The sequence below is a fragment of the Eleutherodactylus coqui genome, chromosome 8, assembly GCF_035609145.1.
Source record: "Eleutherodactylus coqui strain aEleCoq1 chromosome 8, aEleCoq1.hap1, whole genome shotgun sequence".
NCBI classification, from domain to species: domain Eukaryota; kingdom Metazoa; phylum Chordata; class Amphibia; order Anura; family Eleutherodactylidae; genus Eleutherodactylus; species Eleutherodactylus coqui.
Window position 1 is genome coordinate 117,074,277 of NC_089844.1, and position 19,376 is coordinate 117,093,652.

The 19,376-nt window shown below is 43.4% G+C and overlaps 1 protein-coding gene across 2 annotated transcripts in view; it reads right to left on the minus strand.

Annotated features, from left to right (window-relative positions):
* POLR3E (RNA polymerase III subunit E) overlaps nt 1-19,376 on the minus strand; it is a 43,342-nt gene that overhangs the window by 9,460 nt on the left and 14,506 nt on the right. For both annotated transcript variants that reach the window (XM_066576287.1, XM_066576288.1), the window contains 10 exons: nt 16,430-16,549; nt 16,186-16,271; nt 14,723-14,767; nt 14,148-14,239; nt 13,694-13,814; nt 12,748-12,829; nt 12,608-12,667; nt 12,161-12,318; nt 9,940-10,004; nt 5,595-6,070 (listed from right to left, as the gene is read on the minus strand). In XM_066576287.1, the coding sequence (XP_066432384.1) occupies nt 5,595-6,070; nt 9,940-10,004; nt 12,161-12,318; nt 12,608-12,667; nt 12,748-12,829; nt 13,694-13,814; nt 14,148-14,239; nt 14,723-14,767; nt 16,186-16,271; nt 16,430-16,549 (1,305 nt within the window). The remainder of the gene's footprint in view (nt 1-5,594; nt 6,071-9,939; nt 10,005-12,160; nt 12,319-12,607; nt 12,668-12,747; nt 12,830-13,693; nt 13,815-14,147; nt 14,240-14,722; nt 14,768-16,185; nt 16,272-16,429; nt 16,550-19,376) is intronic.

Consider the following 19,376-nt stretch of genomic DNA (forward strand, 5'->3'; position numbering starts at 1 on the left):
CTGCAGCCCGTCCACAATTCAATAGCGGGCGGCGGATCGGATCGTTTCCATTGACTTCAATGGAAGCCATCCATGCGAGATCCACACTGAAATGGAGCAGGCTGCTTTTTTTTCCAGACTAAAAAGGTTGGCAAAACAAATCCGCAGGCTTTATTTCATTTGCGGATGTCCATGTTTTCCTATAGGCGGCGTGATCTGCGGATCTTCCGCTCGGTCGACCACGCAGATTTCGCAAATCAGATCCGCCCGTGGTCATTGGGCCTAAGCGTAGTTTAGATGTAGCAAATTTTGCAGAGTAGAAAATTCTGCGGCAAAATCCACAGCATTTCTGCATTAAAAACAAGTCAAACTCCGCTATGGCTCTGCAGCACATTTCCCTCCGTGCAGCGCTGCGCTCACCTCTGCTAGTACCCAGAGCGCAGCACAAACTGCAAACTGCTACTGAGCCCTACTGTTGGCATTGATGTGATGTGCCGGTCATGGCACTCCTGCATCACATGACCGGCGGCGGTGCTCAGTAGCAGTTCCCGGTGTGCGCTGCGCTCTGGGTGCAGTATTCGGTAGGTAAGAGGAGCGCTGCATGGGTCAAAATCAGTCAATTTTGATGTGTAAATGCTGCAGATTTTTGTCTGACTGCAGGTTTTGTTGCAGATTATAGTGCGGTTCTGCAGCAGCTTGCACCCTTGCAATTGAATTCAAATTGAAGGAACAAAATCTGCTGCAGATCTGCAGCAAAATTGGTATAATGAAATCAATACAACGCTGCAGAAAGCAAGATATACAGTGGAAGATAACATAATAAAGAATGGACTCACCTGGTGTGTATGGCCTGTCTGAAAGGGCCATGTACACCAAGCGAGTCCAGGCCCTCGGGTTAAATACCAATCGTTTGAACGAGCCAACGATTTATCTGCCTGTATAAACAGGTTGTCCGAGCGAACTCTGACATTGCTCACTTGATCAAACCCTAATACCTAATTGCCCACGGACGGATTTTAACTGCAATTCGCAGCGGAAATCCACGGCATTATTGCGCAGCTATTAGATTCTATTAAACTTAATAGCTTTTTGCTGTGCAACGTTCACGCTGCAGATTTCTACTGCAGAATTCCGCAGCGTGAAAGAAATCACGGCATGTTCTATTTGTCGCAGAAAACGCGTGGCCAGCTTCCATTATAGTGAATGGGAGCAGTCCGTCACGCGATACTTCCGCTATGAGTCCAGTGGAAGTATCGTGTGATTACGCGTCACCGTCCACTGCGGGCGCGTCATGTGCTGCACTGCGCATTGGCTTGCCGGATGGGACTCTTGCAGCGGATCCAGAGAGGTGAGTGTGGGGTCTTTGCATGGGTGCGGTGTCGGACTCCGCTGTGATATTCCACTGGCAGAGTCAGACACGGCCGTGGGCAAACGCCCTTTATCATTTGGTATAAATGGACCCTGAAGAAAACAAGCCACAGCAAATCCTGTAAATGCCTCGATAGACATCGAATAGAAGATAGTCAGTCAAGGGGATGAACTGAGGATCGGCGGTACCTCTGGGTAGGACACTGGCAACCGTTGAAAATACAAAAACATCTGTCTCTCCAGGCAAGTATGGAAGCAAAGGTTTACACCAGCCACTTCCACAAACTGTAAGACCCCCACAAGAACATCCAGCTGTCCCGGAAGGAGAGTCCAGAGTCATCCAAGGGTGCCATACTTCATTTCCTGGCACCCTTGGATTGTAACAACGCATGGTGGCTTTCTCCAACTAACAGGCCTAGGTCACTGTAGTGGGTGATGCTTCTGGTCAGCACCTCCAATCATGTTGCACAAAATGATTGTGGTTTCCACAAGAGGAGGGGAAAAAAAAACAACAAAGCATTCGCCATTTTTTAACGGGATCCACAAGTACAGCTTCCAACTTTAGTCAATGGAAGCTGTCTGATTTGCGGCCAATCGATTCTGTATCATCGCCGAGCAATAGTTTAAAAAAAAAAAATCTGTATTGCGCATGTCCGACAGCGAGGCATGTGGAGCATGCACAGTAACCAGGTACTCGCTCTGGCAGAGCCTGATTCTGCATGCGGTATCCAGCTCTGCTGTTTGAAGAAGGCCTTAGGCCTCATGTCCACGGGGAAAATCAGGCCCGCTACGGATTCTCCAAGGGTCCCTCCTGCCCCGCGGACAGGAGGCCAAAAAATAAGAATTAACTCACCGCTCACCTGCTCCGGATCTTCCCTTCGCCGCGGCTTCATCTTATTTCCGTTGCGGCCGATGATCTTTCTTCGGCTCGGCGGATGCGCAGGGCACGTCGGTTGCGTGACCCGCGCATGCGCCGGCCTGAAGAAAAAAGATCCGGCCGCGACGGAGAGAAGATGAAGCCGCGGCGAAGGGAAGATCTGGAGCAGGTGAGTAAATTCCGATTTTGGTCTCCTGCGGATCCGGACGGCTTCCATAGGCTTAAATAGAAGCCTACGGGAGACGGCTTACGGCTCATGAAAATGAAGCATGGTCCAGATTTTTTCCTGCTCCATTTAAAAAAAAAAATAAATCACTTTTATTGACCATCCGCGGGTATTTATCTACCTGTGGGTGGTCAATGCATCCCTAAGGGGTCCGGATCCGCGGGCAGGAGAAGAGTTAAAATCCGCTGCGGATTTAATTCTTCTTTTGCCCGTGGACATGAGGCCTTAGAGTCTATGCACGTCACTGATTTCCTGCAGGTGTGCAGCAGATTTCACTGTCTTAATTAAATTCCAATTGAAGGGATGAAATCCACCGCAGATCTGCACCAAAATCCACTACAAAATCCACCACAAATCAGTGATGTGTGAACTCATCCTAATATTGATACCGCTAACGTCAATCCCCCTTACATACCATAAACATACTCATTCATGTCGGCAAAAAGTGGTACGTAACTCTTATGCTAAGAGAAGATGAGCAATATCTAGATATATCTGACGGCGCTCATCTTAAGGTTTGGACAGTTGAAATCCAACATATCGAGACCCTATATTCCCTGAAAGCAGATGATATTTCCACAGCCATAAGACTGGCGAGCCTTACCAAAACATTAAGGGGGAATTTATTAAGACTGGTGTTTCAAATATCGGACTTAATACACATTGTCAAAAAAAACAAACCCTCCCCTAGAAGGAGTTACTGGAATCAAATTAAAAAAACTTTCCATATGTGGCTGTAACGTTGATACAAGCTATGGGCCAGTTATACGGGACGATCAGCACTTAAAACTAGTGCAAACAAATTTCAGTGATAATTATGCACGCAAAAAAAACCCCAAAAAAACGCTCACTATTCATTCACAGGTTTTTAAGCGGACTTTTCAGACAACTTAAAAATCATCATCACCGGATCACGGGCTTGTTGTTCCATGTAAATGCTCACCGCTCAGCACTTCACATGGAAGATGAAGCGCTTAGTGAGAAGCGGAGAGGAAGCCCGCGATCCAGCGGTGAAGTCTGTCAGTGTAAATGTTCTGTACGGGCGCTAACAACCTTAGAAGTGACATCAGCACTCGTGCAGTCATTTACCCAACTGTCGTCCCATGTAAGAGGGCCATTAGTGATTACAATATCAGAGCCAAAGGATAATTTACTGTTGAAAATTGAACATTTGAAGCGAGGCTCTAGTACCCTGTTGTAATGTCTCTAGCTTGGATACAAGATGTGATACCGGCAGGCATGGAGGCTCTAGTACCCTGTTGTAATGTCTCTAGCTTGGATACAAGATGTGATACGGGGGCGGGCATGGAGGCTCTAGTACCCTGTTGTACCACCTCTAGCTTGGATACAAGATGTGATACAGGCGGACATGGAGGCTTTAGTACCCTGTTGTAATGTCTCTAGCTTGGATACAAGATGTGATACAGGCGGACATGGAGGCTCTAGTACCCTGTTGTACCACCTCTAGCTTGGATGCAACATGTGATACGGGCGGGCATGGAGGCTCTAGTACCCTGTTGTACCACCTCTAGCTTGGATGCAAAATGTGATACGGGCGGGCATGGAGGCTCTAGTACCCTGTTGTACCACCAATAGCTTGGATACAAGATGTGATACGGGCGGGCATGGAGGCTCTAGTACCCTGTTGTACCACCTCTAGCTTGGATACAAGATGTGATACAGGCGGACATGGAGGCTTTAGTACCCTGTTGTAATGTCTCTAGCTTGGATACAAGATGTGATACAGGCGGACATGGAGGCTCTAGTACCCTGTTGTACCACCTCTAGCTTGGATGCAACATGTGATACGGGCGGGCATGGAGGCTCTAGTACCCTGTTGTACCACCTCTAGCTTGGATGCAAAATGTGATACGGGCGGGCATGGAGGCTCTAGTACCCTGTTGTACCACCAATAGCTTGGATACAAGATGTGATACGGGCGGGCATGGAGGCTCTAGTACCCTGTTGTACCACCTCTAGCTTGGATACAAGATATGATACGGGCAGGCATGGAGGCTCTAGTACCCTGTTGTACCACCTCTAGCTTGGATACAAGATATGATACGGGCAGGCATGGAGGCTCTAGTACCCTGTTGTACCACCTCTAGCTTGGATACAAGATGTGATACGGGCAGGCATGGAGGCTCTAGTACCCTGTTGTACCGCCTCTAGCTTGGATACAAGATGTGATACGGGCAGGCATGGAGGCTCTAGTACCCTGTTGTACCACCAATAGCTTGGATACAAGATGTGATATGGGCAGGCATGGAGGCTCTAGTAAACTGTTGGGACGCCTCTAGCTTGGATGCAAGATGTGATACAGAAGCTGTATACCTCCATGCCCACCCGTATGGTATACTGCAGCATTATAGGTTCACATTTGCTGAAACTGTGCCTCAAACTCATTGGCGCCCCAGATGGTCCCCTGTATGTTCTATTGGCCATAAATCTGGAGACCTACAATTGTGTTGTAGAGGCATCTAGCGTTCAACAAGCTCTACACAAGCGGAAGAAGAGGTCACTACACACAAGGAGCCTCTGAGACCCTTTTATAGGCCGGGGGGGGGGGGGGGGGCAGTTTTAGGGCCTCAGGTGACCAGACTGTTCATCTAATCATAGCACAACTCTAATTATTTGCATATCTGCCAGAGCTGTAATTGCATGCCGAGTTTTGCAACAAAATGACAACTTTTTCCAGGGGCTTGATTTTTTTTTTTTTACAAGAAGTTTCTAATCTCTGCTGGCACACAATGCACCTAATGTATCCACGCCTCTTCATACATTAGGCCCAGCTTGGCACATTTTTGTGCCTACACTGAAATCTACACCAGCTGCGAGCTAGAGAATATTTCTGGTATAATTTACACCAGTAAATTATATATAAATGTGTCAGGCCAGGCAACCAACCATGCCCCCTCCAGACAAGTCATGCCTTTAGGGGGGAAAAAAGTTGCAAAGTTTTTGAGCAAACAGAACTTGCACCAACGTTTATAGGCCTTTTTTTAGCGTAATAAATCTACCCCTATTTCTATGATGAGTTTAACATTTACTGCCCCTGGATTATGGAACCTACTCCCAAATAAGCAAAACAAAGAAAGAGTTGGCAAGCAAAGAAACTGCAGAGAAACGCTGGAAAATACTTACAGGCACCATGATCTGCTTACATCCAGAGTTTAAAACCGTTTCCTGCAACATTTTGTCCGAGATGCCGCTAAAAAGAATATGTCCAGGAGGAAGACTGGCTAAATGAAGATTAAATAAACGTTTAAGTTCGCTCATGGTCAGAACAAACTGTCTCCTAAATATGGACTCCACAAACTCCATTAGTTCCTTTGCCACAGGATCCTTCTCTCCATTCATGGACTCGTCAGAGTTCTCATTCGCATGTACACCATTGACCATGCCATTATTGAAGCTTTCATAAGCAGCGGTGTCCATGCTCTCATCATCACTCACAGGCTCCTCTTTAATCTGAACGTCCGCTACAACCGTCATACTAGAAGTCAGTTTGGTCTGTTCTTTCTTCTTCTGCATATCCTTTTCTAAGCGGGCCTGGTTCTCCTTGGCTTTGGCTCTGGCCATGTTTAACACTTGGTCCCCGGTGATCACAGTGGATGAAGCTGTGGAATAGAAAGCAAATTAAGAAGGAGGTCCTTCAAGAAGAACATTAAATACTATTAAAAGAACATGATGGCCATGATAGTGGAAATAGTAAAGAGATATCCGTGCTATGCAGGATATACCTGACTGTTGGGACACTTAAAGGGCCACTTCAGTGAAAACACATTTTTCCATGCCTGCCCCCCTCACCTGTCACACTCTGGAGGTCTCTTCTAAATATCGCAGCCTCCTGTCTAATACTTATCATGCACCATCTAGATTCTGAGATTTTTGCTTCCACTTTCAAATCAATTCCATGATGCATCACTACTGCAGGTAAAACACAGACATAATCTGTATTTACCTAAATCAGCTACAGACCATAAGTATACAGTCAAGCAGATGAGCTGTGATCTCCTCTATTATACCTGTGTGTCAGGAACTGTGAAATCAGTCAGAAACTGCATTAGGAGCATTTGTGTCCCACCTTTAGGCAGTTTCTGTGGTAGGGTCCATATAATATCACACAGACTGAGAAACTGACTAGAAACTGAACACACAAACCCCAGCAAGTCCGAGCAGGTCAGAATTGAGAGAGTAACATCTAACCAAGGTAACACTAGCTGAATATGGAAATTTTATCATAATATACACACACATACACGGGGGCTAGCTATGTAATGAACAAAGAAAAAACTAAACTTCGAAAAGGTTATGGACACCTTTAACATGGCTTTTTTTTTTTTTTTCCTTTTAACACGCGGTTATCTCGAGTTTAAAAACATTGCACCAAGTTTCAGGCTGCATGCTTCATTCATTTTCAGACCCGATATACAGTCTGTTGCTAGTTTCAGATTTTGTGAACTTGCCCCCCAGTAATGCACACTAGGTGCAAGTTGTGTGTCTTCAGGATGCTGCCTTCACTAGCTCTCAAGTATCAGCACAGCGTCATTCCTGAACTGATTTTCCTACTACATCCCATGAGGAATCTCTTCTCCCTTGTACTGACTGATGCTGAGGATTATGCGATTTCCCCCTAACTCGCCCTAGCAGAGTCTGCGTGGGTTCTCTCCAATCTATACACAGCCTATGCATACCTATCAGCACTGCAATGCAGTTTGTGCAATTTACCTTCCCTGAAAACTTGGATGCCTTTCTCTCTGCACACTCCGATTTCTCATGTACAAAGTTCTCCCATCTCTTTGCCATTTCTAAGACTGAGATTAGGAAATTGGAGAGCAGAGAGCGTGACACAGGCAAGAGCAGTAAGTCGTCAGATTTACGTCAAAAGCAGAAGCACAGCAAGCAACGTGGGGTTGCATAGACTCTACAGCAACAAAACAGTAGGAATTTTTTAATAAAGACTAATAAATAAAAAAAAAAAGATCAGTGCAAAAGATGTCCATAGACTGCAAGTAAAGACTAAACTTTAGTTACAGCTCTCACATGGTTATTACAGCAATCATGAGTTAATAAAGTGAGATTACGCTTGAATAATCAAATCCTCAATTAAGCCTGTGCATATCCTCTTAACTGATTTAAAACCGGCCATAAAGTACTAAATCAGGAATACGGTTCTACAGAAACAAAGTCACCAGCACAACAGAGCATAAGCGGGAAGAACACTTACAAGCTTGCCTGCCTATGTCATGTTAGAAAATTGGGGAAGTCAAAGCTCCACTGTATGCAGATTGTAGCATAAGGCATAGGCGAACACCAGGTAAAGCTTTCACTAAACAGTAGGGCTAATAGTTTACTAGCCAGTCGTAAAAAAGCCTCAATAGCGGTGTAACTTCAATATTTACTTATGCGGAAAAGTCATAGCTACCATGCAACATCTTTTTTTCCCCAAAAGTTCATTTTCCCATAAGGCCCAAGCACTACATACACATAGGTTTCCTCCAGTAGTGAAATTATGAACCATCAGCCATATCCCATAGATAAAACTGATTACTGGCAGGATTTCTCAATCCAGGTTGCACAGATAAAAGTGAAGTATCCAACCCCATAGGTTACTAACGAAATCCAATATATCATGGCATCTTTGTTTTCAAGGATCGGATCAAAAAACACGAGTTCCAGGTTAAGGCCTCATGTCCACGGGGAAAATCAGGCCCGCCGCGGATTCTTCATGGAGAATCCGTAGCGGGTCCCTCCTGCCCCGCGGACATGAGGCCAAAAAATAATAAACTCACCTCTCCGGACGCTGCGGTTCTTCCTTCCCGGCGGATGTGCTCGGCACGCCGGCAGCGTGCCGCGCGCATGCGTCGGGCACACCCGCCGGGCCGAAGAAAGAAGATCCGGCCGGGAAGGAAGGGAGACCTGCAGTGTCCAGGACAGGTGAGTTTTAATTATGGTACAGGTGTTCCGCGGATCCGGACGGCTTCCATAGGCCTCAATAGAAGCCTGCGGGAGCCGTCCCCGCAAGAGACCCGCACTAAAATGGAGCATGTCCGGATTTTTTCCCGCACGCGGATCTGCGCCTGATGGGAAAAATGACATCCACAGGTATTTAACTACCTGCGGGTGTCCATGCATGGGGCGTGGATCCGCGTGCAGGAGAAACGCTGCGGATTTTAAATATTAATTTACCCGTGGACATGAGGCCTAAAGCTGACTATATACATTAGACAGCTCTCATCTGAAAATCATTCCTTGTGATCCCCCATCCACTGAGCTCGGTGTACACACATTTTCAATAGGGAGGGGGTAATATACTGCTGCCAGCTTATCATCTTCTGCGGAAACTAAGTATCAGGCAATGTTGAAATCCAACATGCTTAATCCTTCTTTTCCCAGACATCTGCCGCCATGAGAAAGCCAAGATTTCCCCACACACATTAGATTCTCGGTTGATTCCACAGCAATCAGCAGATTTGGCCGATGTTCACTCAAGATGCATGGTCATCGTACAATGGGCCTAATTCCCAATGCAGACAGCCCAAGATGCTTGGCGAGTGCGGGCACCATCATGCACATGTTTTGGGAATGTCATGTTTTGCAGGCCTATTGGAGAGATGTCCTTGAGTTTATGGAGACACCTAGGGGTCCTGCATATCCTACATCCTAAAATCTATCTCTTTGGCTTGTAGAGGACATTACGGTTGACACAGTAACACGCACTCTATATAAATTGCTGTTCTTTTATGCTAAAAAAGTTATATTGCTTAACTGCAAACACCACAAAAAACCTACTAGGGCTGCTTGCCAGCAGGAAGTAAATGAGGTCATCCCTCTATATTAATTGACATATGGCCTGGGGTTGACCCACCAAATTTGCTAAGGCAGGGGGTCAATGGGTTGACTGCTTTAATATGGCATCAAGCGTACCTTACTTTTCGGCCAAAGGGAAATTTGGAGGTCTCTCCTTCTGTACTAACTATGCGCAAGGATACTAACTGCTTGCTGTGATGACAGTCGTGTCGTTGGTAAAATGTTTGTTTTTATGTTTTAGTTATTATGATTTCCCAAGTTGGGAATCTTGGGCGGTCTTCTTAGGGGGGGAAATTAAAAAAATGGGGGGAGGGGGGGGGGGGTATATATACCCGTAAAGGACATAAGGAGTTTAAAAGTTTTGAATATTCAAATTCGCGAAATACTGCTGATGTCTCTTCCTTCGCATACTTGTATTATATTGTATGAGCATACCCAATAAATGTTTCCTTAAGAAAAAAAAATAAAATAAAATGCCTGGTCATCCTAATGTATGTAGCCTGTGGATAACTACTAGAGAATAGTAACGTCCCCATATCCACCACAGGAGTTTGGCCAGCTCATGCAGCTTTGAACAGTGTTAAACACACTGCTGTGCACACTAAATGTTGGCTAATCTATCCCCATACGACCCATATAAATCACTCCAAAAACCCCAAATGGTCAGTAACATTACCTGAAAACATATCTGCCTTTTTAGACATCAGATCTTCTTTTGACAAATTAAACACTTTCTCTAACCTGCAAAAGAAACAGGTCAAAAGTGTCAAAATGTAAATGTAAAACTCTTACATCCTCCGTACAACCTCGATATGATTACAAAAAGATATCACACGCCTTTAGCTTCCAAGATAAGTTGTGTATTAAATATGTGCAGGGCAGGATCCTTTGTGTACAAGGGTGTACATACAATAGAGACAGGCAATGCAACTGCTATGGGGTCCTTGGTGAAAGGGGGCCCCAACTCTAATTGCACCACTCCTTTTATTACTGGGCATCAAGGACATACACAAAACCTCCTTCCAAAGAGGAACTGCATTACTAGGTGGACAATTGGCCCAATGGTCAATTTAAAGGGCTGAAACGGGAAGCAAACATCCTCTTGCAATGGGTGGCAAAACTCAACACCATAACGGGGGGAAAGAGTCCATTTAAGGCTTTACTATGGGCCTTATTTATTCTATGTACACCACTATTTGTGTATATGGGACCCTGGGACCCACAACTGCCAGCATCATGCTTTTTGATTAAACACAAACACAATCTGCATAACACTGTATATATGTATTAGACAATTATACTGTAAAACTTTTGTAACATCCCTCCTAGTAATAATGTGTAGTCCATGTCATCTGTTCCCTGTATACTGCATTCTAGATACAGGTCTAATGCCACTACTGCCAGGCTGCACTTGTGATAAAGCCCTGAGCCCCGGTGAAAGGAGAGATGGCATATCCATGGGGTCTTCCTTTCACATGAGCTCCATGAACCATGTGTTAATATGTTCACGGGCCTGGCATTTCATACTGATCCCTTGTATACCATCCCAACTGTGTAGACCCCTTGTAGAGAAGCATTTTTCAAGGTGTTCCCACATAGCAAGCATAGGGACTTACTGCCATAATGCTGCACTTTAGCTACTGATGCTTTCCATCAGAGTCCAGATTTCATTTTCACATATTTGTGAATGGTGCCATGCATTTGAGAACCTCACAATGTTGTGGTAATGGTGTGGCTTTATATCACCCCACTACCTCTATACAGTAACGTAGCGTAAATAATGTATATCGCAGACTATATGGATCCGGATTATGTTAGAGCGACAGGAAACATTCTCTGCGAGGCTGGATTATTAGGTTTTCATGTCTACTCCTTAATGATTTGGGTCAAATTCTTTCTAATGTGAGCAGTAAAGTCCATACAAACTCTGAAGCTATTCTTTTTCTGATCTTAGCAATTAGGGATTTGAAGCAAATGAGCTTAGAAAAGTAAGGAAAGAATAATCCCTGTGCATACTCTACAGTCCGCTGACATAAGGGCAGGCAGAGAAACGGTCGGATCTGTACTGAACACTTTCAACAATTCTAAGAAAGCAACAGCATATGAGGTAGTCTGGTCTTTGCCTGCCTGATAATCGGTCCTCAACACTTGTATCAACACTTGTTCCCAACAACTAACTTGTGTAAACTCTGCGCTGATAAAACAGCAAATGCTTGGTTGCCATTTGATGACATCTTTTATGCGGACATTAAAAGGGTTTTTCAGGGAAATACTAATGATGATAAATCTTCAAGATAGGTCATCAATAGTTGACTGTCTGGGGTCGGCCTCTTGGGATCCGACTGTCAGCACCGCTACACACAGGGGTACATAGTGGAAGTTGTTGCTTCAACCCATACAGTGGCCGGCGCTGGTAACTGCAGGCTGGGGTCTCATTAAAATCAATGGAAACTGCACCTGAAGTTACAGGCGCCAGCCACTACACGAGGGTTGGTGCAGCAGCTTCTACTTTGTTACCCGTGCGCTACAGTGCTGACAGCAGGCACCCACCCAATTAGCTGATCGGCCAGTGTCCTGAGCGACGGACCTCAGCCAATCAACTATTGATAACTTATCCCGAAGTTAGGTCATCAATAGTATTTTCCTGGAAAACCCCTTTGAAATAAATCGGTTGTCTGCAGCACATTGCCCTGTGTCAACAAGAAATACTGTCAACAATAGTTGAAAGTGTATGCACCCAAATGATCGCACTAGCAATCATTCGATAACATACAGTGATGCTTGCTCCCCGTAAATGACGCTAAACGGGGATCTTCAATCTAAAAAGAAATACATTACTACAACCATACAGCATTTGAATCTCTTATATACTACTCCTATTTTGATGCTGTACTTACTTGGCCTGTATACCTTTCCATAGCATAGACTGTCTCTGAACTACATCGGGATGCTTCTTCATAAAATCTTCATCAAAAGGCAGCATAAACTCCCAGCCTTTGTTAATTTTGGGTATGGCCATCTGGTCCAGGAAGTCCTTTACGTCTTCTTGGCAGAGCTAGGAAAAAGAAGCAAGAACCCCAACCAGAAGAAAAGCTTATTCACTTGACTACATTAAATATGACATGTATGGCAGGAGGGCATATAAAAATTCATAGAACACACTTGTAGGCTGCACCCTTTGCAGGCATGGGAGTCACTAGGTTTAAAAGGTATCCGTCTATATATTAAAACATGTTACTAATGGACAAGCTCTGTGAAGTCCAGGCTGTCTCAATTTACAACAGAAGTATATAAAAGTTGGACTACTCCCATCACACATTAAAGAACACTTCTAGTATTCATACCTTTGTAACAGTCGCCACCTCTTTCCTCACCACCCAGCGATCTTGTGTGAATTTCCACATCTAAGAAAGACAAACCCAGTAGTGACAATGACGAACTCCACTCCGTGATTTGCTCCGAATTCTGGTCTCTTTATACTTACAACAAAATCTCGTCCTCGACACAAGACTTCAGCGGAGACCCCACTATGAGGGCTGGATGACTCTTTCGGATACACCACATCACTGAAGACAAAGCAAATCACAGTATAAGATCAGGATTTATTTTCCAGTGCAGTTTGGAAAACAAAATCAGAACAGATTTGTTGGCTTCGGCAACATGGCTACCGTTTTCACTAAGAAACATTTCATATAAGGAGCCCAATCCAATGACAGACAATACTTTATTAAAGGGATATTCTGGTCCAAGGCTATTGTTAATCTATCCTCAAGAGAGACCATCAATAGAAGATCAGCAGGGAAGCCCCGCTGATCAGTTAATGTGAAGTAGTTTGCAAACGGCTGTCTATTCTGCAGGGGCTTAGTATGGTAGTGCAGTTCTCTCCCATTCTCTTCAATGGAATTGAGCTGCAATACCACGGACAGGTGTGGTGAAGATTTTTGAAGAAAGCAGCCATGTTTTTCTAATCCAACTCCTTTAAAAAGCAACTACACTTTTCACAAACTTTTGGTATATCAGAGACACTTGTCAAAAGTTTTGATCAGAAGGGTTTCAGCTGCTGAGACCTCCTGCTGATTGCTAGAAAGAGGGGGATGTGGTGCTCACCCAAGCTCTGTGTCCTTACAGCAGTCTTCACTGCATTTTGATTCCTCCATGGATCTGAAGACACCTGCATAGAGTCCTATGGAAAGCCATATATGTTCTTGGCTTCAACTACCAGGAGGAGCTGAAAAGCATAGAAGATTGCTAAAATGGCACAGCTCTCTGAGGGATGTTAAAGCCCCCTCATTCTAGCGAACAACAGGGGTTTCAGCAGCAGGACCCCACTGATCACAACTTGTGACATATCTCTTTGACATGTCAAAAGTTTGTGAAAGTGCAGCTACTCTCTTAGATCTATAGTTTACTGTAAACTATTCAGTGCTCACCTCTTAACCACCCAGTTTCCTTGCACCAACATCGCCACCTGCTGTATGCACCGCAGAACTGCAATAGATTCTGTTCCTGCCGCCATTAACCCCATGAGATTTGCAAATGGTATTACCTTAACTGCAGGGACAAAGTGAACATATATTACAGAATGAATACAAAATACTATAAGAGTTGCTTAGAAAATTTTTCCTTATAGAGCAGACACTAGGAAAATAAATTCACATAATGCAAACTTTTTCAACTACGGATTTTTACAGAAAATCTGCACATATTACAAGCAAACTGCGATACAGCGTTTGGTACACATTTTACCCTAAGCATTATAAATGTTGAAATCTGCAACAAACCCATCTATAGTAACACTGCTGGTGTGCCAATATCTTCTGCAGCAATTCCTTAGCCTGTAACTATTACTACTAGTTTCTCTTTGTCAAACTATCTAGAACATACCATTTTTCATCAAGATCTTGATTTGGTCTGCCAATGGTAGAGTCCGCAGCTGAGCCATTGATAACACATTGCTTGGAGCTACTGGCTTCTCACTGTTTTGAAAAAAATATAAAAATTACTCAGAAACCACATACATTTATCAAATGATTGACGATCTAAACCTGCATAAAGATGATGGAAATCTCAGCTATGGATGATGCACAATAAACTAAGTGGTGCTTATTACTTAGGTGATGTGCTGCAGCCATTTTTAATACTCACCTTTTTGTTACTCACCCATTCCCCCAGCAAAGTCAGTGTGTGCACACCAGGTTGACTCTTTTCAGAAGGCTGAAAACAGTCAACTGGTGTGAGCATGCACAGGCCCATAGAGATAAACGGAAATGCGCAGTACAGCCTTCTGAAAAGGGTCAAGTTGATGTGCATGTACTGATTTTGCAGGGGAACACTACAATAAAATACCCGGATGAGTATGAAAAAAGGGCTCTTCGGACTCCACATCACCTAAACTGTAACAGGGGGTGCAGCAGTCAGGCACCCAATGCTGAAACACTGACACATGAGAAAGTACTTACGCTTCTTCCTCAACACTTGGAGGCATCAGCATCTGCAGGTATTCACTGCAAGACAAAAGACTATGCTGTGATTTTGTGGAACAGAAAATAGAATAGACTGAATATATAATGCATTGCTGTATCATAGGCTGGATATGCCCATGCAGATCTGCCCACATCATTACAATTCCAGATGACGTATGTACCATAAAAAAGCATGTGAAAGTCATGTCACAGATATACTCCATGTACCAGCAGCCTTAGTGGACTTGAGAATCTACAATCCCACTAATGACTATTAAAACATGAACTAGTTTGCTGCAGACTGGTCAAAACAGAACATTTTTAGTAAAACAGACAATTAATGGGAGTGCTGAAAAAATTAAAATAGCTGCAGAAAATGTTGTAAAACAGAACATTATTCACCTATTATATCCGCTCTCAATACAGCGCTAATGATCAGTACATCCCTTCAAGCCTTTATTTTCCAGCAGTGATGACATGCTATACATCCATGTGACCTCTGCAGCCAATCATTAGCCTTAGGGATAACATGTCGTACGTGGTATCATCATCACAGTGACTGGCTGCAGAAGTCACGTGCCAATAGAGCATGTCACCACTGCAATAAAATAAAGCCCAGTGGGAACCCCTGAAGCATCGGCACTGGATTTAAAGTGGTATTACCATATGAAACATTTATGGCAAATCCATAGGATAGATCATAAACGTCTGTTTGGTGCGGGTCACAGAGGGAGGACCCGCTCTAATCTTGAATTAGGGCCCCCAGCACCATATGCTATCCTGAATGTGGTGGCGGTAAGGACAGAAACAGCCGAGTGACCTGCCATTAACAATCCATGGAAGTTATCAGAAGCTAGGCAAATAGTGTAGCTGGTGAGCTACGCTGTGTCTATAACTCAGGAGGTACAGTAATAGTGTAGCTCGATGTGCTATGCTGTATATGCAACTCCCACTGACTTCTATGGGAGTTATGGCAACAGCATAGCTCAGCAGTTTTTGTAACCCTGTTAGAACACTGCTTTATCAGGTGAGTAATGTTTCTACAGTAGAACATTTCTTGGAACCAGTTTAATTTCCTCAACTTTCAGACAACAGCTTTAACTTTTGTGGGTATCTGCAGTCTTCTGGCATTTAAGAGGGGGAAAAAAACTTTTTTTTTTTTTTTTTAAAGTACATATGATTTTTTCTTTGGTTGTTTATTTTTTCTATAGACACGCCTATGGAAATTGGAGCACAAGTGAGGGAAAAAAAAAAAAAAAAAGACACCACTACCAAAAATGCAATGCTTGTATAGGGTTTCATAACTTATTAACCCTTCAGCAAGCATCTGGACGCAACATTTATTGCCTTAAAAACATGCCACCAAAACAAAAAAAAAGCGTGAAAGCAGCCTAAAATTGGCAGTCATTTGGAGAGTTACTGATAAACATAACGTCTATGATTACTTTACTGAAACTTACCCGGGGGATTTCATTAATTCTTGGTTTTCACTCATTGTTTGATTTTGGCAAAGCAAGTATTGTTTTTCATGTTCGGATCGACTGTCCTAAAAGCAATAAACATCTCGTTATATATCAAGCATTTTTCAGGGCCGAGAAAAAAAAAATTTCAATATTTTGGACATCTTCATAAATTTAGTTGTGACCCTCTAATGACACAAGAAAAAAAAGTCGCAAGACACAGTAAACTTCCCATAGACCCCACCTTGATCCCACAGTAATGAAGATGCACCCAGGACTCCTCAGCTTGCTTCTTCTGGAGAAACTCATAGGATTGTGCCCTCCTCTGCTTGGCCTGCTCAGTTTCTGGGCGGGAAAAACGGACCTAGAAGGAGAAAAGTCGACATTTACAAAAATAACAGATCACTCATGACATCACTGGGCCTCTTGGAAGAAATGTAGTAAAAGGTGTTGCTGAACCATCTTCATCTCTACAAACAATAATCCAATATTTGGTGTTAATTATGACATTAACCTCATGAAATCATGTAGTCAACATAAAAATGGATGAAACTAACAGAAAAAAAGGGAACATTACAGTGCATTGCCAAAGAGCACACCAAAATACATTTAAAAAGTCTACACACCCTGTTAAAACGCCAGGTTAAAAAATCCAACAAAGATGAATAATTTCCAATTTATTTTCACCTTTAATGTGACCCATTATCTGTACAATCCCATTGAAATACCAAACTGAAAACCATAATTTAGGGTGGAAACATTATCCATTTACAATCCAGTGTCGGAGCTCGTCTGACATTGAGATTTCCCTGAGGTCCCACACATGTATATTACACTATGCAGAACTGAGCTCCGATGCTGGAGCTCTCTTCTGCGTAGTGTTAGAAACATACAGTTAGGGCCAGAAATATTTGGACAGTGACACAAGTTTTGTTATTTTAGCTGTTTACAAAAACATGTTCAGAAATACAATTATATATATAATATGGGCTGAAAGTGCACACTCCCAGCTGCAATATGAGAGTTTCCACATCCAAATCGGAGAAAGGGTTTAGGAATCATAGCTCTGTAATGCATAGCCTCCTCTTTTTCAAGGGACCAAAAGTAATTGGACAATGGACTCTAAGGGCTGCAATTAACTCAGAAGGCGTCTCCCTCGTTAACCTGTAATCAATTAAGTAGTTAAAAGGTCTGGGGTTGATTCCAGGTGTGTGGTTTTGGATTTGGAAGCTGTTGCTGTGACCAGACAACATGCGGTCAAAGGAACTCTCAATTGAGGTGAAGCAGAACATCCTGAGGCTGAAAAAAATCCACCAGAGAGATAGACATGCTTGGAGTAGCAAAATCAACAGTCGGGTACATTCTGAGAAAAAAGGAATTCACTGGTGAGCTTGGGAACTCAAAAAGGCCTGGGCGTCCACGGAAGACAACGGTGGTGGATGATCGCCGCATACTTTCTTTGGTGAAGAAGAACCCGTTCACAACATCAACTGAAGTCCAGAACACTCTCAGGGAAGTAGGTGTATCTGTCTCTAAGTCAACAGTAAAGAGAAGACTCCATGAAAGTAAATACAAAGGGTTCACATCTAGATGCAAACCATTCATCAATTCCAAAAAGAGACAGGCCAGAGTTAAATTTGCCGAAAAACACCTCAAGAAGCCAGCCCAGTTCTGGAAAAGTATTCTATGGACAGATGAGACAAAGATCAACCTGTACCAGAATGATGGGAAGAAAAAAGTTTGGAGAAGAAAGGGAACAGCACATGATCCAAGGCACACCACATCCTCTGTAAAACATGGTGGAGGCAACGTGATGGCATGGGCATGCATGGCTTTCAATGGCACTGGGTCACTTGTGTTTATTGATGACATAACAGCAGACAAGAGTAGCCGGATGAATTCTGAAGTGTACCGGGATATACTTTCAGCCCAGATTCAGCCAAATGCTGCAAAGTTGATCGGACGGCGCTTCACAGTACAGATGGACAATGACCCCAAGCATACAGCCAAAGCTACCCAGGAGTTCATGAGTGCAAAAAAGTGGAACATTCTGCAATGGCCAAGTCAATCACCAGATCTTAACCCAATTGAGCATGCATTTCACTTGCTCAAATCCAGACTTCAGACGGAAAGACCCACAAACAAGCAAGACCTGAAGGCTGCGGCTGTAAAGGCCTGGCAAAGCATTAAGAAGGAGGAAACCCAGCGTTTGGTGATGTCCATGGGTTCCAGACTTAAGGCAGTGATTGCCTCCAAAGGATTCGCAACAAAATATTGAAAAAAATATATTTTGTTTGGGTTATGTTTATTTGTCCAATTACTTTTGAGCTCCTAAAATGTGGAGTGTTTGTAAAGAAATGTGTACAATTCCTACATTTTCTATCAGATATTTTTGTTCAACCCTTTAAATTAAACATTACAATCTGCACTTGAATTCTGTTGTAGAGGCTTCATTTCAAATCCAATGCGGTGGCATGCAGAGCCCAACTCGCGAAAATTGTGTTACTGTCCAAATATTTCTGGCCCTAACTGTATGCTATACACATTGTATACAGTTATAGTATGCCTCTGTATGACAGAGCATTAGTGAAATTAGAAATGAATAGTCTTATAAATATGTTATATCAATATATTTACAGGACTATTACAAAATGATCTTCCTGATGTGAAACACTCATCACTCCCGTTTAATTTCCAAAACATTGCTCATAAAATCATCATGACAGGTAATTTTTATGTTTCTGTTGAGCAATTCCAAGGAATCCACAACACGCTCTCCCACCCAAAATACACAATAAGACCTGGGAAGTGTGTGGATGGCAGGAAAATTGGATTGAAAAAGGGGAAAAACGAAAAAAAAAAAACAACCTACAAAATAATGTGGTTGCATAAATATACAACTTTGTTGATGTACCCTTTAACTTCATGACAGCATATAGTCTTTTTGGGTAGTTGTCCATCAGCATGGCACATCTTGACTTGGAAATCTTTGCCCCACTCTTCCTTCCAAAAGCGTCAGATTGTGAGGGCAACTCGTGTGTAGCGTCCTTCAGGTCAACCCACAGATCTTGAATGGGATTCAGGTCTGGGCGGTTCATTCCAAAACTTTGATCAGGTTCTGGTGAAGCCATTCTTTTGTTAATTTGGAGGTATGCTTTGGGTTGTCGTGCTGAAAGGTAAAATTCCTCTTC